The 27,092-nt window shown below is 50.5% G+C and overlaps 1 protein-coding gene across 3 annotated transcripts in view; it reads left to right on the forward strand.

Moving 5' to 3' along the window:
- The window catches only part of LOC105481633 (tyrosine-protein phosphatase non-receptor type substrate 1), a 46,183-nt gene extending 19,091 nt beyond the window's left edge, over positions 1 to 27,092 (forward strand). For 2 of the 3 annotated variants that reach the window (XM_011741365.3, XM_071079570.1), the window contains 7 exons: positions 2,024 to 2,377; positions 8,644 to 8,961; positions 9,558 to 9,890; positions 11,972 to 12,085; positions 15,085 to 15,109; positions 22,058 to 22,109; positions 24,650 to 27,092. In XM_011741365.3, the coding sequence (XP_011739667.2) occupies positions 2,024 to 2,377; positions 8,644 to 8,961; positions 9,558 to 9,890; positions 11,972 to 12,085; positions 15,085 to 15,109; positions 22,058 to 22,109; positions 24,650 to 24,898 (1,445 nt within the window). In that variant the 3' untranslated portion in view covers positions 24,899 to 27,092. The remainder of the gene's footprint in view (positions 1 to 2,023; positions 2,378 to 8,643; positions 8,962 to 9,557; positions 9,891 to 11,971; positions 12,086 to 15,084; positions 15,110 to 22,057; positions 22,110 to 24,649) is intronic. The other variant, XM_011741366.3, reaches the window with a different exon arrangement.

Genomic DNA, 27,092 nt, shown 5'->3' on the forward strand with positions numbered 1-27,092 from the left:
CAGTGAGGGCAGACAGGGGTCTGTGAGCCTCTTTCCCTGGCTGCCCTGCCCCTGCCAGTGGGGTGGTGCCAGGCCATGGGTTGCTGGGCAAATTCACAGGGTCTCTCTCCTGCCCAGCCAGAGCCAGAGGGGCTGCTCTGGACATCTGCCTCAGCCTTGTCTGATGTACAAGGCAAAGGTGGCCCAGGTCAGGGCAGGACAAGGTCAGTGGAGAGTCCAACTGGGGCCCCAAGTCACCTGTCACCTGCATACCAGGTAGCTGCCACTCCTCTGTCTACCTCATTCTCTCCTTCTCCCCCATTCTAGCTCTTAGGCATGTGTTTCTCTGAGGTCTTTATGATCATGATCTGTCTTTTTTTTTGAGACAGAGTCTCACTCTGTCACCCAGACTGGAGTGCAGTGGCGCGGTCTCAGCTCACTGCCAGCTCCGCCTCCCGGGTTCATGCCATTCTTCTGCCTTAGCCTCCCGAGTAGCTGGGACTACAGGCGCCCACCACCATGCCCGGCTAATTTATTTTGTGTTTTTAGTAGAGATGGGGTTTCACCGTGTTAGCCAGGATAGTCTCAATCTCTTGGCCTCGTGATCTGCCTACCTCAGCCTCCCAAAGTGCTGGGATTACAGGCGTGAGCCACCGCACCCGGCCTTTCTTTTTTTTGTTTCTTATACCTCACCTTGTTCAGAATCAAGGCCCAGGCTGTGCCTTGCTCTGAACTGTTCTCACTCAGTCCCTAAGCATCTTCAACGCATCTCATGACAACCTCATCCTGCCTTCCTCTTCCTATCTGGGCTCTCTCCCCTGCACCCCAGTCTCTCCACCCAGGGTCCCTGTCTTGTGTGCCCCAGTGTCTCTGATTGGAGCTCAGGCTCCTGCAGCTGACCTCTACAGCTCCTTCCAGCTACACATTTGGGAGCCCTTGAGGCCTAGACTGGGTCCAGCTCCAGTGTGTCCCCATCACATTGAGGCCTGGGTCACAGGGCATCAGCAGGTGTTGGTGAGAGTGAAGTTTGAGCTGCAGCCACCGCCTCGTTTATTCAGTGTATGGTAACAACATCTTCCTCAGTGCCCGGCTCCCGGCTAAGTGACTTCTATGTGTGATCTTGTTTTCTTTTCAGAACAAAGCAGAGGCCTCGGGGGTGTTCTACCCATCCTGTAGATAAGAAAACTGAGACTCAAAAGCAATGGATAAACTAAGGTCCCACAAGAACAAAGGGCGAGCCAGGTTTTAAACCAGGTCTGATGACTCTAAAAACCAGATGCTGCATTTGGACACTGTCCCCAGCCTTGGCTTGTTTTATCCTCCCAGAGATCCATCGAGGTGGGGTCATAGTAACTATTTTATAGACGAAGAAACCAATGCTGAGAGCAGTAAGGGCAAACTAAGGGCAGCTCTTGCATTTGTGTGGCACTTTGCTAGCCAGGTTCAGTCCTGGGCTCCAGGCGGGGACTCAAACACACTGGCATGAGTCTACATTGGATATTCTTAGTCACCTGAGTGGTGGCCCAAGGACACAGCTATAGGCCACTGATCCAGAACTCAAACCACATTCTCCTACTGTCCAAACCGCTGAGTACAGCCTCCATTCTCGGGGCCTGCATCCTGGACCAGGTCGGAAACAGAATCTAACGCCTTGTAGAGCCCCACACATGCCAGGCCCCCTTCTCTGAGACTTTGCCCAGCCTGTTGCCTCTGTCTGGAACATCAGGCTCCCTTCTGGCTCATTCAGATTAGAATTAGAGAGCCCAGCTCAGATGTGACTCTTCCAGAGAGGTTCCAAGCATTCAAACCCACTCTCTGCCATGTCACTTAGCTTTCTGTGCCTCAGTGTCCCCACTTAGAATATAGGCTCATGTTGCAGGTTTGTTGTGAGGGTTAAATAAGATAATACACGCAGTTTACTGACCTCACAGCCTGCTCCTGGTGTGCACCCTGTCGATGAAAGTCATTGATAAACACTTGAGGCAACACAGAGGATCATGTAAGGATGAAAAAAAAAAAATGACTGGTTTGTGCTCCTTTCCAGGAGTGTTGGGTGAGGAGGAGCTGCAGGTGATTCAGCCTGAGAAGTCCGTGTCCGTCGCAGCTGGAGACTCGGCCACTCTGAACTGCACTGCGACCTCCCTGATCCCTGTGGGGCCCATCCGGTGGTTCAGAGGAGTTGGACCAGGCCGGGAATTAATCTACAGTCAGAAAGAAGGCCACTTCCCCCGGGTAACAGCTGTTTCAGAGTCCACAAAGAGAAACAACACGGACTTTTCCATCCGCATCAGTAACATCACCCCAGCAGATGCCGGCACCTACTACTGTGTGAAGTTCCGGAAAGGGAGCCCCGACGTGGAGTTGAAGTCTGGAGCAGGCACTGAGCTGTCTGTGCGTGGTGAGTACAGCATGGGCCTCCTTCGTCCCCTGATGTGTGACAATAACTCAATAATAACACCCTCCATTCTTAGAGCAACAATCAGGTGTGGTGGTGGGTGCTCCTTTTCATGAATTAATGTCTCCCCCTTTTACAGATAAGGGAAGTTGAGGCCTGGAGATGTCATGCTATTTGCTCAAGGCTCCACGGCTGGTAAAGGGTGGGAACATCTGCATCCTTCATCTGCCTGGCTCTGTAGCCCTGGCCTCTTCAAATTGGGCCCAGCCCTTTGGTTCCACAGATGAGGGAACTGACAGATAGAGTGACTTGCCCAGGCACAGGGCCAGAGCTCGCCTGCTGCCTCCAGAGAGCACTTCCCCCTCAGTGTGGCCGAGTCTCCTCTATGCGACAGGCACTCCCTGAGAACCTACTGTGTGCCAGGCTCCACCAAGCTTGTGTTCTCATCCCTTCCAATAAGAATCCACCCAGGGCAGGGAGCAGCGGGGGTGTGCTTTCCTTTATTTCATCACCAAACATCAACTGAGAAGATTCCTAAAAGGCACAGATTTACTGTTTGATCTGAATGCGCTGGTGAAGAGGAGAAGCCAGAGGTTTGGGCATTTTCTGTGGGTCTTTTAGAAAAACCCTTGTATCGTTTAGGGACTGATTCATGCAGTCACTAAAGGCTCTGAACAAAGCTGGGTCATCATAGAATGTCCCTCACCCCAGGGAGGAGGTCTCCCTTCTAGGTGACTTTGGGTTCCTCAGTTAAGGCAGCAAAGATGTTCATTTTGTATTTACTGCCAGAGCACCAGAATCCTCGTTCTAACTCCGGATCCTGGGACATTAGTGCAGGAAGGACCCTCAGACCATGCAGCCCAACCCCCAGTTACAGGTGGAAACTTGAAGTCAGGAGATGACAGGGGCCTTGCCCACAGTCACAGGACCAGTTGGTGACAGGATCTGGACTAGAGCCCACATCTGATTCCGGGAAGGCTCATTCCTGCCCGTGTTAGACATTGTTTCCACAGAAGAGCCTGGTGCATCACAGGTGCTGACTGAAGCTCCTTGAACAGAACCGCTAAGCAGGGAGCCAGCACTTCTCCTTTTCATCAGTTTCCTAAAGGTTCAGAATACTCACATTCAGACCGTTACAACCATTGGTGATTGGAAAACCTCTCCCAAATGTAAGCCTTAGCGTTCGATGAGATTTCATATCAGGATGGAGACCTGCTGCATTGTGTAATAGCTACAGAATACTCCAGCTTATGGAAATGTCAGATTTATTTTGCAGTCTTCCATTGATGGATACGTAAGTTGTCCCCAACCTTGAGCTATTAAAACAGTTCTGCAGTGGATGACCTTATACATGTGTGACCTTACTCAGGTGGGAGACGCCCACTGGAAGTGCCATTGCTGGATCAGAGGGGGTGTGTGTTTTAATGTGTGTGGAGATGGCCTAATTTCCCTCCTCGACATTATAACAATCAAGTCTCCCCACAACCCCTGGACATAGGCAGGGAGGATGGCTTTATCCTGATTGTGCAGATATTACAGGAAGAGACATTGAAGTTCCCAGATGATGCATCCTGTGCCTAGACAGTCACAGCAAGTAAGTGGCCTAGGTGTGACCCACATCTGCTGACTCCTAGTAGAGTGCTCACTCCTCTTTGCCATGCTGTCAGCCTAAATGATGCCCAGGAGGGAGGTGGGAGGAGGCCATGGAGCAGCAACTGGGCCAGATCCTCATCCTGGCACTTTTTCTCCTTTTATAACAAGTACTATGAAGGAAGAGCCATTTCTTGCCCCTTTTACAGATAGGGACTCTGAGGCTCAGAGAGGAGACCTGTGTGGTGAGCAAGTAGGGGAGCCAAAGTTTGGTCCCCACCAGCCTGACTCACAGCCCCTGTCTCTGTAACACTCAGCTGTGCTTGTCAAAGTGTGGAGAAATGCTCCACCCTTCTCATTCCGAACTCTTGCAGTTCTATAGCAATAAGCATAGGCTGAGGCAGGAGAATTGCTTGAACCCAGGAGGTGGAGATTACAGTGAGCTGAGATTGTGCCACTGTACTCCAGCCTGGATGACAGAGCAAGATTCTGTCTCAAAAAAAGAAAGAAAAAACAAAACAACAAATCCTATGGGAGTAGGAGGGACTGGCCCCCATCAGAAAGGTCCTGCAGATGTCTCATGATATGGGAACCTGTTACTGAAGGACAGGTCTCTGCACATCACTGAGCAGCATCCATGGAGCAGAGTTGGGCCTCCTGCAGCCCAGCAGACCACATGCTCATCTACTCATGGTGCTGAGGACTAAGGATAAGGAGATGAGTCATTTCCTGGTGGGTGCTTGGGGCTCACTGGAGCAAGAGTTTATATTCTCCCCTCAGGCTGTCAGGAGCCCACTGACTTCAGTTTATGGCTATAGGGTAACCAGATCTGGGTGCCCTGGCAGGAGGCTTCTCCCTAGAATTGCATGAAGTCAAGGATCTCAAAGGGAAAAAGGGAAGGTGGTGGTCAGTGTCAGGGTTCATGAAGTTCAGGCACTTGCTCAACTGATAAGACACGAGAGCTTGGGGAACTCTGGAAATGCCCATTGGGTACTTGGGGGATGAGGAGACAGTGCCTTTGCTTTTCTCAGCCTCGGTTTCCTCATCTGTAGAATCAGACTGGAGTGCAGTGGCGCGATCTCGGCTCACTGTAATCTGCATCTCCTGGGTTCGAGCAATTCTCCTGCCTCAGCCTATGCTTATTGCTATAGAACTGCAAGAGTTCGGAATGAGAAGAGTGGAGCATTTCTCCACACTTTGACACGCATAACTGAGTGTTACAGAGACAGGGGCTGTGAGTCAGGCTGGTGGGGATCAAACCTTGGCTCCCCCACTTGCTCACCACACAGGTATCCTCTCTGAGCCTCAGAGTCCTTATCTGTAAAAGGGTCAAGAAATGGCTCTTCCTTCATAGTACTTGTTATAAAAGGAGAGAGTGCCAGGATGAGGATCTGGCCCTGCTGCCCTTGGTGATAATCAGGGACTCCTTTGGGAGAATGGAAAGGATTTGAGTTCCTGTGTATAAATCACCCAGTGCAGAGTAGACACCCCCAAATCAAGGTGTTATTTTATTTTTTATGGGATGAAGTTTCACTCTTGTTCTCTTGTTGCCCACGCTGGGGTGCAATGGCGCCATCTTGGCTCGCTGCAACCTCCACCTCCTGGGTTCAAGTGATTCTGCTTCAGCCTCCCGAGTAGCACCCACCACCACAACCAGTTTTTTTTTTTTTTTGTATTTTTAGTAGAGACAGTGTTTCATCATGTTGGCCAGGCTAGTCCTGAACTCCTGAACTCAGGTGATCCACCCACCTTGGCCTCACAAAGTGCTAGGATTACAGGTGTGAGCTACTGCGCCCTGCCATCAAGGTGTTATTTTAAGATGTGTTACCTTGGGCAACCCAGTTCCCCTTGCTGAGCCTCAGTTTCCCCATGTGTAGAATGTCGATAATGGTACCAACCTTTCCAGGATGTTATGAGGATGCAGTGAGCCTGAGGAGACGATAGACCTTAGTAAGCAATGGGGTTTTCCCAAGATCATGTGATCTTGGGCGAATCCTGGCTTCCCTTGAGTCCTCAGCTTCCCTGTCTGTGAAATGGTGATGATGATTGCCAACCCTCAAGGGTTCTGTGAGGATTGGAGAGGTTGTACACAGAGCCTCGAATGGTGGTGGTGTTCAGGTTGTCCCTGAACTCCTGCAGAACTGTGGTTAGGAGAGCGTGGCCAGAGTCCAGCTGCCTGGGCCACATCCCAGCTCTGCCACCTCCTGGCTCTGTGACCTGGGAGAAGGCACTCCACCACCATGGGCCTCAGTGTCCTCACTTGTATGTGATAACACCAGCCTCACAGACCAGGAGTTGGGGCCAAATGAGTTAAATCCTGTAGAGTGCTTAGGGCAGCACTTGGCCTGCAGTCAGTGTTCAACAGATGTGAGCTCTGTAATGCCAAAGCCATGCAACCTCAGATGGGTCAGTGCTCCTCCAGCCCTCAAGTAGAAATGGTGCTTAGGATGTGCTCAGGTAGCTTTCAATCTTGGCTGCTCTTTAGGATCATCTGGGAAACTTTGAAATCAATCCCAGGCTCTACCACAGACATGCCTCTTCAATTGGCCTGACATGGGCCTAGGCATCTAAAGTTTTTAATTAATCCAGAAGATTCTAGTACAGAGCCAGGACTAAGAACCCCTGGGATAGACACCCAGAGGTCACAGAGGACAAGTTGGAAAAGACGGTCTTCTGTGGTGCCAGATGGGAGAACAGCTTTTCAGGCTGTAGATGCTTCTGAACAACATGTACCCGGGACAGCTCTTTGGAGGCCCCAGTGGCCTGGCCAGACCCCCTCTTATAATACGGGCCTACAGGGGCCAAGGTAGGGGCCCCAGACAAAGCCCTGCTCAGATCCAACCTCAGGGCGGGGGAACCTTCTATCTTGAAAATGTTTGTGTCTAAACAACCGCCGGAATCCCAGCAAATCCTTCCAGTTCGGCCCCAGAACCCACCCTGCCTCGACACACCAAGCTGTCACGGAGGAATCTGTTCCCTCCTCCTTTAAAATGCTTCCAGCTTCCATAAATGGCTCCTCTGGAGGGAGGCGCCTGTGATCTTGTTTGTGTTTTGATAGCCAATTCGCCAAACTTGTTTCCTGAGGGGCTTGTTTAGAAAAGGGGAGAGAATCCTCACTTGGTGGTTTCTGCTCCTTTTATCATTTGGGTTTGTCATGAGCTGCAGGGAGCAGGGTTTGAGCCTTTTCTTGGTGTTTCCGCTCTGCTTTGTTCTGCTGCCTAAAGGATAAATGTGTAGATTCAGAAGCAGTAATGACCAGACCTCCTGATAACAGGCACAGGGGTCATTTATTAAGCACCTGCTACATACCAGGCTCTGTGCTTGCATTCAACCTCCTTCATCTTACCAGGGTGGGGTTTGTATCCACTTTTGGCCCTGGGCCTCTCTGAGCTTCGTCCTAAAAGGGGCTCACACGAGGATCCCCTCACAGAGATGGAACGAGGATTAACGAGCTGAGGAGCATGGAGGGAGCAGCCAGTGTCCAGCTCCAGAGAAGCCCTGGATAAATGGGAACTGATTGCAGCCCCTCAGCCCTGTGGGGACATCCAGGCTGCTGGCCTCGATGACTTGACTTCTTCAAATGACACCCTCCTTACTGTGCCCTCAAAATGTTTGACGGGTGTTAGGGAGCAAGTTAATATTTACAAATGCGAGTATGTGTGATATGTGCTTCCTGGTGACTGCGCTAGGAGGCACAAGGTAATAATTAGCAATTTGGAGACACGTTTAGGGCCCATCTGCAGGGAGAAACAGCCCACGTTCTGGTTCAGCCATTTGTGTGCTTTCAGGACCCAGGAAGTGCTTCTGCCTGCTTGGGCGCCCTGTGTCTGTGCAATTATTGATAATTAAGAAATTAACCCCTTTGGCTTTCTCCACACTTGGTGATCTTTGATATCTATCCAAAGCTGACCCCAAAGAAGACCCCAGATTCAGAAAAGTATTCCTTCCTTCCAAATGTAGCGCTTGGCACAGATTAGCCCCTGCTGGAATATTTGTGGAGAAAATGAAAAATATGAAGTAAATTCATAAATACCTGAAGAGAGAGCTTTGGATATGAATAAAGTCTGGGTTAAAGTTAGATCTGTTTTTGCTTATTTTTGTGAAGCATCTTCTGTTTATCCAAAGCAAAACTGCTTCTGTTGCCTCATTTAATCCTCGCTGCATCCCAGGAAGGAGAAATGCTGCTGTCCCGTTTTACAGACAAGGAGCTGGGTGTGCCGGGCTGCCCCTCTCATGGGCTGAGCGGCCTGGTTCCAGCTGTCAGGGTGGTGCCACTTTGCTGCCTACTCCCTGTACTGACCTCTATAAATGCTCTCTCTGGGCTTGGCACTGTTTCCGGGGGGGGGCAGGGTAGAAAGAGTTAATACCAAGGATGAGATGGATCGTTAATTTTGATCCTGTGCCCAAATTGGTGGAAATCACCCTGTGTGGAGTGGAGAAGTTTGAACTCAGGCCTGGACTTCCCTCTGGGCCCTGCCCCTACACTGTCTGACCTCACCTCTCCCAACCTTTGCATCCTGCTCTGTAAAATGAGAATAAGGACACCACCCTCATTAATCCTTCCACATTATTGGAAGGATAAAAAATAATGTCTTGGAAGGTTCTTAACGTGTCACACGCTTATCGTTAGTGATGGTCATCTCAGTCATGTCTCCTGTTTATCGATGCTCCTTTTGTAGCCAAACCCTCTGCCCCTGTGGTATCGGGCCCTGCAGTGAGGGCCACAGCTGAGCACACAGTGAGCTTCACCTGCGAGTCCCACGGCTTCTCTCCCAGAGACATCACCCTGAAATGGTTCAAAAATGGGAACGAGCTCTCAGACTTCCAGACCAACGTGGACCCCGCAGGAAAGAGCGTGTCCTACAGCATCCGCAGCACAGCCAGGGTGGTGCTGACCCGCGGAGACGTTCACTCTCAAGTCATCTGCGAGGTGGCCCACGTCACCTTGCAGGGGGACCCTCTTCGTGGGACTGCCAACTTGTCTGAGGCCATCCGAGGTAGAAGACCTTTACCCAGCCCAAGCCCACACCTGGCTGCCAAGCCCGTTCCCCACCACCCTCCACCCATCCAACTCTACTTTCGCTCCAGGGCTTGAAATGCCTGGAACCTAAATTCCTAACTGCCCACCTCCCATGCCCCTAGATGTGCCGGTCACTTACTAACATTTTAATGGCAGTGGCTAGGTGACCACCCACCGGGTGCCAAGGACTGCGCTCGCAGTTTCATTTATTTCACCAATAGCAACTACAATTAATGAGCACCTACTATGAGCTAAGCCTCTATGTACTTGGTGGTTTTCTTTATTTTGCTACAGTTGTAACATTCCAACTGCATGCCAGGGGTGGTGCTTATAGATTTCACCCATTCTTAGCCTAGTAGGAGCTACCAGTCCTTGAGCACCTACTGTGTGCTGGGCATTGTACTTAGTAATTTCATTCATATGCAAAGAGCACCCTCAATGTCTGAGCACGTGCTGCCTGCCTAGCACTGTCCTGGTGACGCCCTCACCGTGGTGGTGGGAGCTACGTTATGGAGCCCTCCCTGTGATCTGTCTGTGCCACAAGGTCACAGCTTCTGCCCTGTGCTGTTTCAGTTCCACCCTTCTTGGAGGTTACTCAACAGTCCATGAGGGCAGACAACCAGGTGAATGTCACCTGCCAGGTGACGAAGTTCTACCCCCAGAGACTACAGCTGACCTGGTTGGAGAACGGAAACGTGTCCCGGACAGAAATGGCCTCAGCCCTTCCAGAGAACAAGGATGGCACCTATAACTGGACGAGCTGGCTCCTGGTGAATGTGTCTGCCCATAGGGATGATGTGAAGCTCACCTGCCAGGTGGAGCATGACGGGCAGCCAGCGGTGAACAAAAGCTTTTCCGTGAAGGTCTCAGCCCACCCGAAGGAGCAGGGCTCAAATACCGCCGCTGGTGAGGCCTCTATTTCAGCTGACCCAGCTCTTTTAAACTTTTAGTTTTGTGGGTTTTTTAAATGTTAAAAGTAGTAATTCCTGCTTATTATAGAATAATCTAGAAGTCTATAAATATAAAGTAGAATTTTAATGTCAGCTCCATTTCCCCAAATCCCACACTCCAAGAGTCACCACTGGTAAGGGTTTGACACACATCTTGATAGATCTTTTGACATAGATTTATATCACAGGAGGAAAGAGGGAGAGAGGGGGCCCATCTGTTCATGGCGTCCTGCATCTTGCCTTCTTCACCTGATAGTTGTCACGCTCCCCATTCCTCACTGGCCCAGCCCCTCTTCCCTACTCTTTCTAGCCTCTGCCTCATCTGCCTGGCTGCAACTGGGAGCCTGCCCCACTGGAAGCCGGGGTGGAGTCATTCAGGGTGTTTGCAGCTTGTCTCACGTACAGTCAGTGCTTCAGTGAACATCCTTGTACATGTTCCATCCCACATGTGATTATTTCTGTGTGATTGCCCAAGGAACACTTTAGGCCAAAGGGCATACTCATGTAAGGAGGAGATAATGCTGTCACTCCCCTGAGAGAGTGTGAGGGTGTCAAGGTATCATTTTCTCAGCCCCTGCAACGTGGTGTTGGTGTACATCTCTTCTGTTTGCAAATGGTGGCACCTGGTTGGCATTTCAATGCAGCCATGGAATATTTCATCACCTGTTATCAATGTGGCTGATGCCCTGAACACAGTAGAACCCTTGCATGGATTAGTAATAGAAGCCATTTATGTCCTTCATGCACCCTTCAGGGAAGCTCTAAAAGAGAGCCTTGGGGCTGTGTCAAAGTGACCGTTTGGTTTCACCAGTGCCGGGTTTTCATAGGACGTGTAGGACATCGGCCAATGCCGGGTTTTCATAGGACGTGTAGGGTATCGGCCAATGCCGGGTTTTCGTAGGACATGTAGGGCATCAGCCAATGCTGGGTTTTCATGGGACGTGTAGGGCATCGGCCAGTGCCAGGTTTTCCTAGGATGTATAGGGCATCGGGAGACAAGATGTGTGGCTTCCCATGCCAGCTGTGTCGCAGACTTGCTGTGTGACCTTGGACAAGTCAGTGCCTCTTTGGGCCTCCACTTGCTCGTAGCTGTGCTGAAGGGGATGAGCTTCATGACCTCTCAGCTCTGAGTCTCAGGTGGTAGGGGCCATAATTATCTTGCTCAGCATTGTAGCTTCAGGGCCTGGCCACAGTAGGCACTCAATAAATGCTTTTTGAGTGAAACAGGATGAAAGAGTTAGTTGGTTAGCTGGTTGGTTGGTTGGTTGGTTGGTTGGTTGGTTGGTTGGTTGGTTATATAATCCTTACTTAGCCAATGAGGTAGAGATGACCGTTGGCCCCAATAACAGAAGCAGCAGCCAGGGTTTGGAGGGCGGTTTAACTGACTTGCCCAGGGTCACACAGCTACTTAGTGGCATTGATTTGAAAGCACTTTTCTGTGGCTTAGAGCCCTGCTCCTGATGAGCCACTGTGTTCTAGTCTACGACCCCCTTACCTGTGCCCTGGGCAGCCAAGCCTCCATTGTCATTTCAGGAGTCCTGCTTCAGAGCCCCTGTGCTAACTCCTGAGCCCAATGTGACGGCCCAGGTGCCGGGCACAGATCAATGGTGAGCCCCTGAGCTGTGCAGACCCTAGTAGCCACACTGCCCCTTCTTCCAGCTGCTGATTCAGTTTCCAGTGGATCTGGGATACCCTCGTGACCGCTCTGTGGTTCACTCCAGATGAGAAGGAACATTTCTGTTCCTCAGGAGTGAGATTTCTGCCTGTATCCTGCAGCAGGGGTTCCTCTGTAGCTGTCAGCGGCAAATATATTCCCCCCTGGCACCTCAGCATGGTTTTTGTGCTGTTCATGGATGAGCCTCGTGGGCAAGCGTGTACAGACCCGTGAGTGTGCCCATGTGACTCGAGACATCTGAGAAGGCCCAGCCAGATGTTCTCAGCTAATGATGCCTGCTTAGTGGTGAAATGCTGTGGTGGGTTTGGTTTTCTCTGTTTTTAATCTGCATACGTGAAGCCTCTATTCCATGTGGTCCCTAGAGAATACTGGAACTAATGAACGGAACATCTATATTGTGGTGGGCGTGGTGTGCACCTTGCTGGTGGCCCTACTGATGGCAGCCCTCTACCTCGTCCGAATCAGACAGAAGAAAGGTGGGTGCATTCCCCTCTTCCTCCCTAAGGGTTTGTCCCTGGACTGTCCTCAGAGGGAGACGCCATTAGGTGTTTTGGGTTAAGGACATCATCTTCTGCCAGTAGCAAGAAGTCCAGAGGTAGTGGTGCTGGGGCTGGGGCAGTGGCCTCACCACGTTAGAGTCTGGGTGAGTCACTCCGTGGCTTCTTCCTCATGGTTACAAGATGCTCATCACTGCCCCAGGCCCCATGTCCTCAAGAGGCCACTACTGAGCAAGGGAGCTGCCATCCTGGGAAGAGGGGAGGCAGGGACTCTTCTTACCTGTCTCAGGGAGGACATTGTCTTTCCCAGGAGCCTCCCGGCAGACTTCTGCTTTCCTGGTACAAATCTAGGTTACATGACCAGCCCCTGGACAGGAGGCCAGTGAGAATGGAGATAATAGCGCCACCATTTGATTGGGAGGACTTAACAAGTGATTGCATGGAAACTGTTAGGAAAGTAACCTGGCACACAAGTGCTCAATAAATGTCAGCCCTGAGTATTACCCATATTGTATGTGAGCCCGGAACTATGAGCCACCTCCCTGGAAAGCCCCCTCACAGGGCAAGGTGCATAGTCTTTGACTGCACAGCAGGAGGGCACAGGGTCAAACCCAGGGCACAGCTTCCCCTTGTTCGTGTGCATGTGTTATGTGTGTCTTGTGTCTGTGTGTGTGTGTTGGTTGTTGGGAGGGTTGGTTGGTGCTGTGGCAGGGCCTCTGACTTGGAAGTCAGACAAACCAGGGTTCCAGACCCTGGTTGTATCCTCTAAGCAATTTGGCCGCTAGAAGCCTCAGTTTCCCCATCTGTAAAATGGGTTTAGCAACGCCTGTCTTGGAGAAGTTACAAGATCCAAATAAGCCCATGTGAAATAACGGGTCTGACACATTCTAGAATCGCCATAAATACATGTTCTTTTTCCCACTCTTGTAGATGACAATTTTAAGCTGGTATTTCTGCAACCTTTTTTTATTACGAGATAGAAATACATTTCACATCTCAACCCAACACATACACACACCCTTTGTATATAAAATTAAAACTGATACTTTCTTTTTTGTCATATTCTTTTTTCTGTTTAAAATGCTGGTTGTGACCCACCACCTCCAAAGGGACAAGTGCTGTCCCGAGCTGCCTTTCTGTGGCCTGGCACAGCTGAGCTTGGATGGGCAAACTGTACACTAATCACGCATCCCTTCGGTAGCTCTTTCACCTCTACCTCCCAGGTTTCCTTCCCTCCTGGGCTGGCTCTGAGATACTGGCCAAGCCTCATGCTCCTGTCTGGGAGGGTTGGAGTCAGGCCCTGCTTCTCCAGAATCTGCAAGATGTCCCACCAAGACGCCTACCCAATGGGTTCCCTAAAGTTCCTGGAGAGCCCCACACAGGGAGGACTCCTCCTTGGGTGGGGAAGCAGGTCCCTTCCCCACCAAAGGTGACAACCCATCCCATGGGATGAAGCATTCGTAGCGGCCGATAGTGAAATCCTGGCCATCCTTTCTGAGTCTCAGCCCCAGGCAGCTTGCCAGGCTCCTGACACGTGTGAGCTCATTACTGTGGGCTTAGGTGTTGCAGAGGAGGAATGGAGTTTGCAGAGCTGCAGCTCTGGTAAAGGGCACCCAGCCCAAGTGGCGGGTCTGTGTGCAGAGCCTAGCTCTCAAACACAGGCTCCAGTGACAGGGACGGCTAGTATTCCCCGGCAATTCCAATGTGCCAGGAACTGCTCACAGGGCTTTCCCTGTAGTAACAGTCAGTCTTCACCACAGACCTCATAGGTGACATTACTAACCCCACTTTACAGATGAGGAGACTGAGGCGTGGGAAAGTTATAAAACTTGTTCAGGGCCTCACAGCCAGGAGGTGGTGGGGCCAGAATTTAAACCCAAGGACCACGTCTAGGACCACCCTGCACGCTACCTCCCTCTGCCATAACTAGATCCCCCTTCTCCCTCATTAGGCCCTGGTGGGGTCTGCCCAGCCTCTCAATGCCCATAGTGAAACGTCCTGATTTCAACTCAACCACTACCCAGCTGTGTGACCCTGAGGAGTCACCTAGTCTCTGGTGTAAAAGGGGGGTGACTGGTGTCCTGTCACTGGATTCCCAGAGATGACTTGTGTCCAGCACTTTGCAACCTGTCAGCCTCCACTCAGACGTTCGGTGCTGAGCAGAGCTTCCAACTGAGGTACTCCTCACCTGAAGATCCAGGACCTGCCCAGGCACCAAGCGTTAACCCGGCAGCAAGAATTCTTGCGCTGTGGCAGCCTCCAGCCTATTAAAGTGCGGTGCAGAGTGCATTTGGGTGTGCATGTTGCTTTTAATTACAATTTTACAGCAAAATGGGAGTCAAATGGCTGCTGAACCCTGGAGGCTTCTCTGTGGGTTAGCCCATATCACAGGTTTAAAACCTCTAAACCAGATGGACACTTTCTTTCCTTCCAAGATCCTTTTTTTGGAAAGTGGTGGCATGTAAATAAATGGATGCTCAGCCCAACCCTGCAAGTTATAGAAGCTCAGAGAGAGGAAGTGACCCACCCAGGGTCACACAGTGAGTGAATGGGTAGCAGACCCGGGGTTCACACTTGATCCCCGATTTGCAGCCCTGCTAGAATCTGTTTTCAAGCCACGAAGAGCACTGAATGGGACTAGGCTTACTGGAGGGTCTCCACTGAGGTTTGTGGTTGAACGGAGGTGAGACCCAGACAGAGGTGGGGCGGTTGTCCCCTCCCAGGCTGAAGACTGCTTTTGGACCCCTGGCAGCTTCCGCAAGTGGAAAAGCAGGACCATCTAGCTTACTCCCTCACAGGCTTCCTTGGTGGAAAAGGATGCCCACTGGGTGGGCACGGGGGTCTCCTGTGGTTCCAAGGATGTGATTACAGTATTTCCTCTCCATGTCCCTGGAGGCAAACCTTTCGCCAGAAAATAGTTACATAAGAAAAGTGTGCTTCTAGTTAAACAACAGGGTTTTGTTTCTTTTGTCTTTCAGCCCAGGGCTCCACTTCCTCTACAAGGTAAGTGCATCATTGGTCCAGATCCTCTTGAAGTTATTATTTGGTTGTTTCACAGCCCCCCAGACTATAAAGCATAATCCACGTCCACTGACCTCACCGATGTGTTGGTCAACATGTCTCTTTCTCTCCTCTGTAATCTCCTTGCACTGGGTCATGCTGTTTTTAATTATTGTCCCAAATGAGGGGTTTTATTTTGGTGCACAGAGGCGCTGATTTCTTGCCTGCTCTCCCCAGACAACGAGACCCTTGTCTAATTCCACGTGGACTGGGGCAGAGACCTCCCGGACTTTCTGTCCTCACAGACATCCTGCACACGCCACCGGATGCATCCTCCCAGATCCAAGTTGTATACTTTACTCTTTCCTTTGTTTAGTAAATATTTATTGAGTACCTTGGCGTGCCGTGGCCCTGGAATGCTGGGATGAGTTGGATAGAATCTGTGCCCTCTGCAAGCTCACAGCCTGGTCAGAGGCTCAGGCGGTGACGTTACGTCACCGATGGCACTTCAGTTTGTTGATTCACATTTTTAATGACTTGAGTCCCTACTGTGTGCCAGCCCTGCTTAGGACCAGCTGGTGATAGAGCAGTAAACAAGAATCAGCCCAGGCTTTCATGGGGCTCAGACGCCGGCGAGAGAAACAGGCATAAACGCAGAAATAAAGTGATTCGTGGTGTCATATCAGGTGGCGACAACTCCTACCCTGCAAGGGGATGGAGGTGAATGGTGGGGGGCTGTCTTAGGCAGAGGAAGGGACTGCCTCTGAAAAGGGGATGCAAGCAGGTGCCTGAAACTAGTGAGCTACGATGGAGAGGAGCATGCTGGGCCAGAGAGGAGGGCTGTGTGCTAGGCCAGAGGGAAGGAGAGGAAGAAGATGAGGTCAGGAAGACGCAGGTCCTCGGCATCTTGTTGTCCTTCGCAGATGTCCCTGTAGCAAGAGCTATTATGAACCATTTTGTGAAAAGCCTTTATCGGCTTTTTGGAAGGCCTCTGATCTTCATCCCCAGCAGAGCAGAGGCAGCACACCGTAATCTGCCATGTGAACCTATCTGCATAGAACCATGTAGACATCCGTGCTAAGGGTGATAAATAAAACTATAAATAGCTTTGTGTTGGTTCAGACCAGGTTTTGCCAGCAACTGCATAGTGCCAGTCTTTCGATTGTTTAGAGCTTTCTGGGTTCCAGAATTACAGAATAGGAAATGATGATCTGGAGTGGGGCCTGTGGGTGTTAGAAGGACTCGGGATTTTATCTCCAGTGGGATGAAGAACCACAGGATGGACATGATCTGACTTTTGTTTTAAAAGTGTCACCTGGCTACATGTGGAGCCCATGCTACAGGAGGTGAGGGTGTGTAGGTGACCGTAGCAGTCCCGGTCCAGGCAGGAAAAGATGGTGAACTGGACCAAAGTGGTGGGATAGGCTGAGAAATGCTCAGATTCTAGATATATTTTGAAGGTAGACCCAAGAGGACTTGCTGATAGATTGACTGTGTAGGGTTAAGGACCACCTCAAGGTTGGGGGCAATAGAGTGCTGTATCCTGAGTTGGGGGTGCAGGTGATGGGTGGAGTGATGGGGCAAATACCAGGCAAAGCAGTTGCATATAGCAGGAGCAGCTCTTCTGCCAGAGAAGGCTCTGGGAAGCATCGGGTGCCCCGCTCCTGCCCAGCAGTGTGAGTCCAAGGTACTCTTGGGATAAAGCCTTGCTTCTTGCTCTGATCTCCACAGGGGCCCTCCTGGTCTCAGCCCTGCCCAACCTTCTGGCCTTCTCCTCCCCCAAACAAGCAGAGCCACCTCTCCAGCAAAACTAGGCTCTTCACTGCCTTCCGGGCACGTATGTTTTCCTATTGTCATGCTTGTGCCTGTCACACTCCCACACCTAGGACACTTCCAAGGGCAAGACTCGTTTCTGTCATTTGCCCAAAAAACCTTCAGTGGCTCTCCCTGTCCCTCCAGATAAAGTCCACATGCCTCCCTGAGGCTTCTGGGCCCCTTGTGGTCCAGTTGCCTTGAACAGTTTCACTTCCTTCTACCCCCTGTCCTCACATTTCACGGCTCAACCACACTGTGCTCCTCCCCTCCCCCACAGGCTGGGCCCTCACTCTCCTCCTCCCCCTTGCACACTGCCCTGTCTGCTGAGGTATGCTCTCTGCCCCTGCTCATGCACTACCCAGGGTCCCCCAGCTCCAGGGGTGGCAGGCACACTGGGCTCTGTGAATGGCACCCCCTGGAGTTATGCAATATGGTAGCTAGAGTGGGACCCCTCCTGTCACCTGGTCACCTCCTGCTCCTCCTGAGGTCAGCAAGGGCATGACATCCTCCAGAGATGGGGGCTTCCTGTGAACCTTCCTGGTGCCCCAGCATGGACACCTGGTGTGTTCAAGGTGTCTCTGCACCTGTCCCATTTCATAACCCACTCCTTGAAGCCAGGGCCCATGTCCCTAAGGTTCACTGCAAATAGCTGCTAAACTTGGCACCATGCCTGGAATGGGATAGGTGCTTAGTAAAGGTTTATTGAATGAACAAATGAACAAATGAATGAATGAATGAGTGAATGAATGAATGAGTGAATGAATGGATGAGTGAATGAATGGATGAGTGAGTGAATGAATGAATGGGTGAATGAGTGAGTGGATGAATGAATGAGTGAATGAATGCCATCCTAAACCACTGTAGCACTTCCCACTCTGCCTTCTCTGAATCCCTAAAATACTGCTTCCTAGTGACTACACAGCCCCATCTAGAAGGATCTCTCTTTTTTGTTTTTGTTGTTATTATTATTTTATTTTATTTTTATTTTTTTTTTTGAGACAGAGTTTTGCTCTTGTTGCCCAGGCTGGAGTGCAATGGTACAATCTCGGCTCACTGCAACCTCTGCTTCCTGGGTTCAGATGATTCTCCTGCCTCAGCCTCCTGAGTAGCTGGGATTATAGGAATGCACCACCACACCCAGCTAATTTTGTATTTTTAATAGAGACGGGATTTCTCCTTGTTGGTCAGACTGGTCTTGAACTCCCGACCTCAGGTGATCCACCCACCTCGGCCTTCCAAAGTGCTGGAATTACAGGCATGAGCCCCTGCGCCCCGCCCTGTTGTCATTATTTTTTACTTGTCTTACCTCCTTGATTAGACAATGAGTTTCTGGAAGAATAGGACATTGTCAATAATAATGGCATCATTAGCAGCTACCATTTATTGAGTACTTATTGTGCTCCTGGCACTGTCTATGCCTTTATGTATATTAGCCCAATTGTGACTTTAATTCTTGCAGAAATCCTATGATTTATCACTATCCCAATTTTATAGAACAGTGGTTTTCAAACTTGAGTGTGTTACGGAATCCCCAAAGACTTGTTAAAACACAGCTTACTGGGCCCTACCCTCAAAGTCCCTGATGGAGAATCTCTATTTCCACAAGTTCTCAGGTGGTGCTGATGCTGTTCTTCCCAAGCCACACTTTGAGAACCGCTGTTCTATCAGGTTCTTATTGTTCCCTATCCTATGGTTGAGGAAACTGAGGCCCAGAGAAGTCATGATATTCCCAAGGTCCTGCGGCTAGGAAGCACCAGAATGATGACTTCAGCCTTGACATCTCTTGCACGAAAGCTGGTGCCTTCATGACTGTTCCCATGCTTCTTGCTGTCTATTTCTTCTTCCCCAGAGAAACCAACCGTTTTCTGCCTGTTTTTTATTTTTCCAGCGTGAGCCTACCAAGGGAGCCATGAGATCACTTGCTCCCTTTCATCTCTCTAAACCAAAGCAATAGCTAGTGAGTGCTAATGGTGGTTTCCCATGCCTCAGCCGGCTTCGGCTTTGGCTTGCTGGGATCAGACACTTTCCAGAGGACGTTGGTGTGAGTAACAGCCGAGCACCTCAGGGAGGCTGCAAGCCGGGAGGCTGCCATTTTGAGCTTAAAGGGTTCTTCAGGTTGCAGGGCTGGTGGAGGGATTGGCTCTCTCTAACTCCCTGGGTTAGGAATGTACAGACAGAACATTGTCTGTAATCTTCCCCAGCTCAGACGAGAGAAAAACGTGTCTCTCTGCTCCCTTAATTGGGCACTAGGGTTCATTCAATCAGCCATTTATTCACTTGTCAGACATTCACTGCATTTATTCTTGGAATATTTAGGGCTTCCCTGAGTCTTTCATTTATTCATCTGGACTGAGCCTAACTCAGTGCCAGGCCTTGAGCTGGGAGTTGCAAAGGGGAGGAGAAAAGGCCCACCCCTGGTCTCATGGCACTTAAGAGCCAGTGAGAAAGATTCATTCATTCATTCACTCACTCATTCATTCATTCATTCAACAAATACATATGGACTGCTAATGATGTGCCAGCCCAGTTCTTAGTGCTGGGGCTTCAGAAGTGAATGAGACTGGCCCGGTTCTTGGTGCTGGGGCTTCAGCAGTGAATGAGACTGGCCCAGTTCCTCCCTGTGTGAAACTGATGGTCCGCTGAGGAGACAGGTTACCAGACAAGCTGGAAAGTTAATAAAGGATGTGGTGCAGCTGCTGACTAAATACAATGAAGCCAGGTAAGGGACAGAGCAGATCAAGGAGGTAAGGTCTTGGGTGAGCAGGGAGGGCTTATCTGCAAGGTGACATTTAGAAGGATGAGGAGTCTCCAGCCATGGGAATATCTGGGACAAGACTACACCAATCAGAGGGAACAGCCAGTGCCAAGACCCTGAGACAGGAGCAGTCAGATGCATGCACAGAGCGCAGAGGAGGCCAGAGGAGCTGGAGCGGAGCAGAGGCAGGAGTGGGATGGAGCCTAGAGCAGTCGGCCGGGCTGAGCCTTGGAGCTGGTGTCACTTGACCACCTTGGAGTGGTTATAGAGGGCTTGAGCATTGTGAAGCAGAAAAGTAGCATGACATCACTTATGCATTTGAGATAGGGAGAATGGACGGCAGGGAAGCAGGAATAGAGGTGGGGAGATCAAGGAGGAGGTTCTTCAGGAATCAGGGGAGTTAGGATGGTGGAGAGGATGGGGTGGCTGGCTTTGATGGATAATTTGGAGGTGGAGCCGACCAGCCCTAGGTTGGATTAGACGAGAGCTGTAAAGGAAGAGAAGAATCAGGGCTGACTCTTACTTCTCCAGCCTGAGCACAAGATGAGCAATGGTAGAGCTATTCACTGAAATAGGAAAATCCAGGGGAGAGACAAATATGGGGAAATGGGTAATTGGTTGTAGTCTGAAATTGCTTTGAAAGAGAAGAACACAGTGTTTTGAGAATGGAGTTTGGGGGTTCAGTTAAGATTTCTCCAAGACGAGACTGTTTAAAATAGCATCTGAAGGAAGAAAAGGATTGAAGCAGATGAAGAGGCAGCAGCCCAAAGCATGCAAAGGCCCTGGGGCAGCCTGACTGGCATTCATTCCAAGTCACTGTTTTTGAGCACATGTGGTGAGGAAGCATGGCAGGCAGGCAGACAGCAATAGAAACCAGATATGCAGATAGACAGGAGATCTGAGATTGTCACGGAGGGGCAGCCCAGCCAGCCCAGCACCGTCGGCAGAGCCATCACAAGGTGACACCATAGTTGAGTCTTGAAGGAGACACGAAAGTTAGCCAAGAAGAAAAATGATCAAGGGGGTCCTTCATGCTGCTATTGAAGCATGAAGTACATAACATCAAATGTACCCCCCCTGAAATATTTGGTGGGTAGATGAGTGGGTACATGAGGACAGGGCAGTGAATTAGCCTGGAGGCAGCACGCCAGGCCACGTGGGACACGGAGCAGGGCGATGAGTTGGACTTGAACCAGCCAGCCAGTGGGGAGCTCCAGGAAGGCTGGAGGCCAGTAGGGTGGGGACAGATCTGTGTGATCTTCCCCAGCGGACGTGGCCCTGCTCCTGGAGGGTTCTTTCTGTGGCCACGTGGGGCTTGTCATGTCTCAGAACTGCTTTCGGAGCCAAGCACTCATGCCAAATCCATTAATAACCCTGCTGCCAAGCCCCACTGCTCATTTCTGACATTATCCATGCTAACATCCCCGGGGTTGCCGGCTTGAGAATTTACACAACTTCTGCCAAGCCAGTGGCTCTGATATGCTCATCACCTTGACTGTGACCCTCCAGTGAGTCAAGCCGTGGCCTCCAATTACAGAAGCAAGTGCACGAACAACTTCTTTGATTAACTTGGACATCTTGGTCTTTTTCTTTTCTTTCTTTAATGATGATACATAGATGTTTATAATACAGAACATTTGGAGAATATGGGAAACTAAAAAGGAGAAAAAAAATACCATGCAAAGACCACTGCAGTTTGCATTTTGCTATGTTTCCTTCCAGTGTTATCCACACATTTTTCATAATTGAGATAATCCCACAGAGAATTTTCCTTTTTCACTTATCATTTTAATGTAAGCATTTGTAACTTAAAAAAAAACCCTCCTCATAAACCTTTTAAATCTTTATCTGTGGATTTATCCTAATTTCCCTAACCAGTCCCAATTGGCAGAACCCTAAGATATAAACCTCCCCCATCCCGCCCTTGACAAATGCCTTTGTGTTGAAAGCTTTTTCTATATTTTGAATTCCCCCAAAAAAAGTGCAATTATGAGTCAAAAGGATGAGGACATCTTCCAAGCTCTTGATTTTGCCAGCTGCTTCCCAAAAGGATTGTACTGGTTTGCCTCTCCCACCAGCGACGTATGCAAGCTCCAGTTCATTTCACCATAGCTTCCCCAACACCAAGTATTATAATTTTTAAAGATCCTTGCCAATAGAGTAGGTTAAAAAAAAATGATAGTGCATTGTGTACAATTCCTTTTTAGTGAGATTGACCCCTTTGTCCAAACATTTGATGTGCAGTTGTGTTTCTATTATGAGTCCTTCATCCATGTCCTCAACCCATATAGAAAGTGGAGCCTAAATGTTATTCTTATCAATTTGCATGAGCACTTTAGATAGTGAGGGTATTTTTATCTGTGTGTCTCTTTCCTTTTTAGGTTGCATGAGCCTGAGAAGAATGCCAGAGAAATAACCCAGGTACAATCCTTGGTGAGATGCCCTTCCTGGGAAACTCCATGGCGTGGTTGCTTCACATCAACCGGAATTGCAGATCTGGTTCTAAATTAAGACTCCCTGTGGGGTGCAGGGTGGAGGATCTTACACTCCTAGCTTTCCCCATGTCCTGTGCATATTCCTTCTCTCTGCTGCAGCCAACAGTGGCTGTTGCAGCCTCCTGACTCAGTGCTACCCATTGCACAACTCCCCAGGGGCACCATTCACAATCCGTCCTATAAAATGGTGCCCTGGAGTCAGGCTGCAGCTCCCTTAGTGTGGATCGTGCCTTCCCACCTCTGTGCATTTGCCCAGACCCATCCCTCTACCAGGAGCGCCACTCCCAGCTCACTGCCCACTCCTCCTCACAGCCAGGCTTTTCTATGCTGTAACTGCACAGCCAGCCTGCCAGGGCCTCTCCCGCCTTTGCTGATGGAAAGACCCCATGTCATTAATTGCCTCACACAAGGGCACACTCGCTCAAGCTGGAGGTTTCTGGTCAACATTGCTGAGATGATTTTGCAGGCAACGTGGTTTCTGAGAAACCTAGCCCTGCTTATCACCGGCTGACGCTGTCAGACCTTGAAGGCAGAGGGCTCCTCAGCATCTTGTAACAAGACAGGTCCTGCTCTGAACCCGGAACGAGAGTGCGCCAGCTGTCCTTGACATTTCCAAGGCAGTTGTCATCTTTTTAGATGTAATCTGTTGTCGGGCTGGTGAAAGGCACAGCATTTGTAGATCAAAATGCCTTGGCCCTGCCCTTGTGACCCATGGGGTACCCCGGCAGCCCCGGACATGAGCTCAGGTAGTAATTAGGAAAAACAAAACCGTTTCCAGTCATGAGAGAGGGAGACCTTCTCCCCTGTCATTCTACTTCTGGACTTCCTCCTGGAATCTTCTGGGGGAAAAAAATGATGGTGGAAAAACGGGTCATGGACACCTGCACGAAATTCACATCAGCAGAGACTTACCGGGCACCCACTATGTGCCGCGCACTGGACAGCCAGACAGTCACGGCCCAGCTGGCAGAGTGCCTGCGATTCCAGTGCCAGGTGCTAGCCCTGGCCAGGGAGGGAGTTGCATGCTATCAACATGGATTTCCCAGACAGAAGTAAATGAGAGCACACAGGGCTCAGGACAGGAGCTGTGTGCTAAGAGCACAGCCGCAGAGTCCAACACACTTTGGTTCTTTGCCAGCTGGACAACTTTGTCCACTTTATTTAACCTCCCTTGGTCTCAGTGTCTTCAGCTGTAAAGTGGAATAGATAATCCTTCCCAAGTAGGTTGTGGTAAGAGTGAATGGGTGATCTGTGTGGTTGTGTGCTGCTTGTAAGCCCTGAGAACTGAAATGGGCCATTACCGTGCACCAGCTAGGAGGTGTGCCAGTTGGTGGTAGCTTTATTCTGTTCTATCACGCAGGGGCCAGTCACAGAGGAAGCAAAGTTTATCATTCATGATGGGCGATTTTGAGGTGGCAGTGGCAGGTTGATAGGATTAGCACATGGGAGGTATCCAGGTTTGCTAAGTGGTTAATGATTGCGAACATTTATTGAAGACAGATGCTTAATATGTACCAGGCTCTTTTCTAAACGCTTTACCTGGATAATCTCATTCCATTCTCACAGCAACCCTGGCAGTAGACACTATTATCATCCCCTCTTTACAGATGGAGAAACTGAGACCCAGAGAGGTTAAGTGAGTTGCTCAAAATCCCTGAGCTAGAACCAGGATTCAAACCCAGACTTTCTGACTCCAGAATGTTTCCCGCTTTGCCAACTGGCGATCTCATTCTTATACTGCCCTTGTTCTCTGTCTCCCTGTCTCCAGCTTTGCCCTGAGTGAAGCTGAAATTATTGCCATCCTATTTATTCAGTATGAATCAGACTTCTTCTGTGCCAGCCTTGGTTTCTGAATCATAACAAATGCCAGTGAATATTTGTGGAATAAATGCGTACATTAATGAATGTCCCCACACACATCACCATCAGCACCTACTCAGGCTCCCAAACAGACACGGTCCTGGGTGGTGGGTCCTGCGATGGAAAACAAACATGGGCTGAGGAAGCACAAAGAAGGAACCTGGACCCTGCCAGGAGAGGGGAGGGCCAGGAAGGGTCTTAGGATGAGCTGTGCTTCATCTGAAATTTACAGGGTAGATTGGGATTTGTTACAAGGAGAAGCAGGACAGACACCCTTGGCAGAGGGAGGAACATGAGAAATGGGCAAAGACTGCAGGTGGTTCAGGCTGGGAGGAGGCAGGAGCGGGAGGAGGTGACAATGAGGCGGGGCTGTGAGGGAACCACACTGTGTGAGTCAGAAAGACCCTTCAGGCAGGGTGAGGAGGAGGGTGGATGGGAAGGGGCAAGGCTGGAGGCAAGTAACGTTGGCAAGAGATGAGGGGAACAGGACTTATGGCTGAGCCAGTGTGGGCCGAGAGGACACAGAAGCATCCAGACTTGGTATTTAGTTTGAGTGAGTGGGCCAGGGCCTCTAGAATGACCTTCTCATGACTTTCTCTTTGGGTATTTTAAATCCAGGACACAAATGATATCACATATGCAGACCTGAACCTGCCCAAGGGGAAGAAGCCCGCTCCCCGGGCCGCGGAGCCCAACAACCACACAGAGTATGCCAGCATTCAGACCAGCCCGCAGCCCGCATCGGAGGACACCCTCACCTACGCTGACCTGGACATGGTCCACCTCAACCGAACCCCCAAGCAGCCGGCCCCCAAGCCCGAGCCATCCTTCTCAGAGTATGCCAGTGTCCAGGTCCCGAGGAAGTGAATGGGACCGTGGTTTGCTCTAGCACCCATCTCCACGTGCTTTCTTGTCCCACAGGGAGCCGCCGTGATGAGCACAGCCAACCCAGTTCCCGGAGGGCTGGGGCGGTGCAGGCTCTGGGACCCAGGGGCCAGGGTGGCTCTTCTCTCCCCACCCCTTCTTGGCTCTCCAGCACTTCCTGGGCAGCCACGGCCCCCTCCCCCCACATTGCCACACACTTGGAGGCTGATGGTGCCAAACCAGCCAGGGAACCGACCTGGGAAGTGGCCAGAACTGCCTGGGGTCCAAGAACTCTTGTGCCTCCGTCCATCACCACGTGGGTCTCGAAGACCCTTGACTGCCTCCCCGATGCTCCGAAGCCTGAGCTTCCAGGGTGGTCCCCTGACCACCACCACCACCACCCCCCACCCAACTGGGGCTTAAGGGGGGAAGATTTCCCCTTTAGATCAAACTGCCCCTTCCATGGAAAAGCTGGAAAAAAATCTCTGGAACCCATATCCAGACTTGGTGAGGTTGCTGCCAACAGTCCTGGCCTCCCCCATCCCTAGGCTAAAGAGCCATGAGTCCTGGAGGAGGAGAGGACCCCTCCCAAAGGACTGGAGACAAAACCCTCCGCTTCCTTGGGTCTCTCCAAGACTCCCTGGGGCCCAACTGCGTTGCTCCACCCAGACCCATCTCTCCCTTCTAGACCTGAGCTTGCCCCTCCAGCTAGCACTAAGCAACATCTCGCTGTGGACGCCTGTAAATTACTGAGAAATGTGAAACGTGCAATCTTGAAACTGAGGTGTTAGAAAACTTGATCTGTGGTGTTTTGTTTTGTTTTTTTCTTAAAACAACAGCAACGTGATCTTGGCTCTCTGTCATGTGTTGAAGTCCATGGTTGGGTCTTGTGAAGTCTGAGGTTTAACAGTTTGTTGTCCTGGAGGGATTTTCTTACAGCAAAGACTGAGTTCCTCCAAGTCCCAGAACCCCAAGAACGGGCAAGAAGGATCAGGTCAGCTGCTCCCTGGAGACACTTAGCCTTCTGACTGGGACTGACTTGGCCAAGTTCTCAGCCGAGCCACGCGGCTGGTACTGCAGCCTTCTGTGACCCCGCCGTGGTAAGTCCAGCCTGCTGAGGGCTGCCTCTTGACAGTGCAGTCTTGTCGAGACCTAACGCCTCAGTCTGCTCATCCGTAAAGTGGGGATAGTCAGGATGACACCCCTCCCCACCACCTCTCATAAGCACTTTAGGAACACATAGTAAAGGGTAGGGAGAGTGGCTCTGGCTGTGTGTCCTACCCCTTTAGTGTCCACCCCCATCCCGGCTTTCCGAGCTGATCCTTGAAGAAGAAATCTTCCATTTCTGTGCTCAAACCCTACTGGGATCAAACTGGAATAAATTGAAGACAGCCAGGGGGGTGGTACAGCTGTGAAGCTCGGGCTGATTCCCACTCTGTCCCAGAAGGTTGGCCAGAGGGGTGACCCAGTATTCAGTCTTCACTATAACTCTTAAGAGTTGAGACGCTAATGTTCATGACTCCTGGCCTTGGGATGCCCAAGGGATTTCTGGCTCAGGCTGTAAAAGTGAGAAGCTGAGCCATCCTGCCCATTCCTGAAGGTCCTACAGGTGGAACTGCAGGAGCCCAGCACAGACCCAGCTCTCTGGGGCCTGGTCACTTGGTGATTTCAATGATGGCATCCAGGAATTAGCTGAGCCAATAGACCATGTGGACAGCTTTGGCCAGAGCTCCCATGTGGCATCTGGGAGCCACAGTGGCCCAGCCACCTGGCTCGGGCTAGTTCCAAATTCCAAAAGATTGGCTTGTAAACCTTCGTCTCCCTCTCTTCTACCCAGAGATAGCACATACGTGTGCACATGCATGCACACACACACATTCAGTATTTTAAAAGAATGTTTTCTTGGTGCCATTTTCATTTTATTTTATTTTAATTCTTGGAGGGGGAAATAAGGGAATAAGGCCAAGGAAGATGTATAGCTTTAGCTTTAGCCTGGCAACCTGGAGATTCCACATACCTTGTGTATTGAACCCCAGGAAAAGGAAGAGGTCGAACTGACCCTGCGGAAGGAGCATGGTTTCAGGAGTTTATTTTAAGACTGCTGGGAAGGAAACAGGCCCCATTTTGTATATAGTTGCAACTTAAACTTTTTGGCTTGCAAAATATTTTTGTAATAAAGATTTCTGGGTAATAATGA

This window comes from Macaca nemestrina, chromosome 15 (assembly GCF_043159975.1).
Source record: "Macaca nemestrina isolate mMacNem1 chromosome 15, mMacNem.hap1, whole genome shotgun sequence".
Classification (NCBI taxonomy): Eukaryota; Metazoa; Chordata; class Mammalia; order Primates; family Cercopithecidae; genus Macaca; species Macaca nemestrina.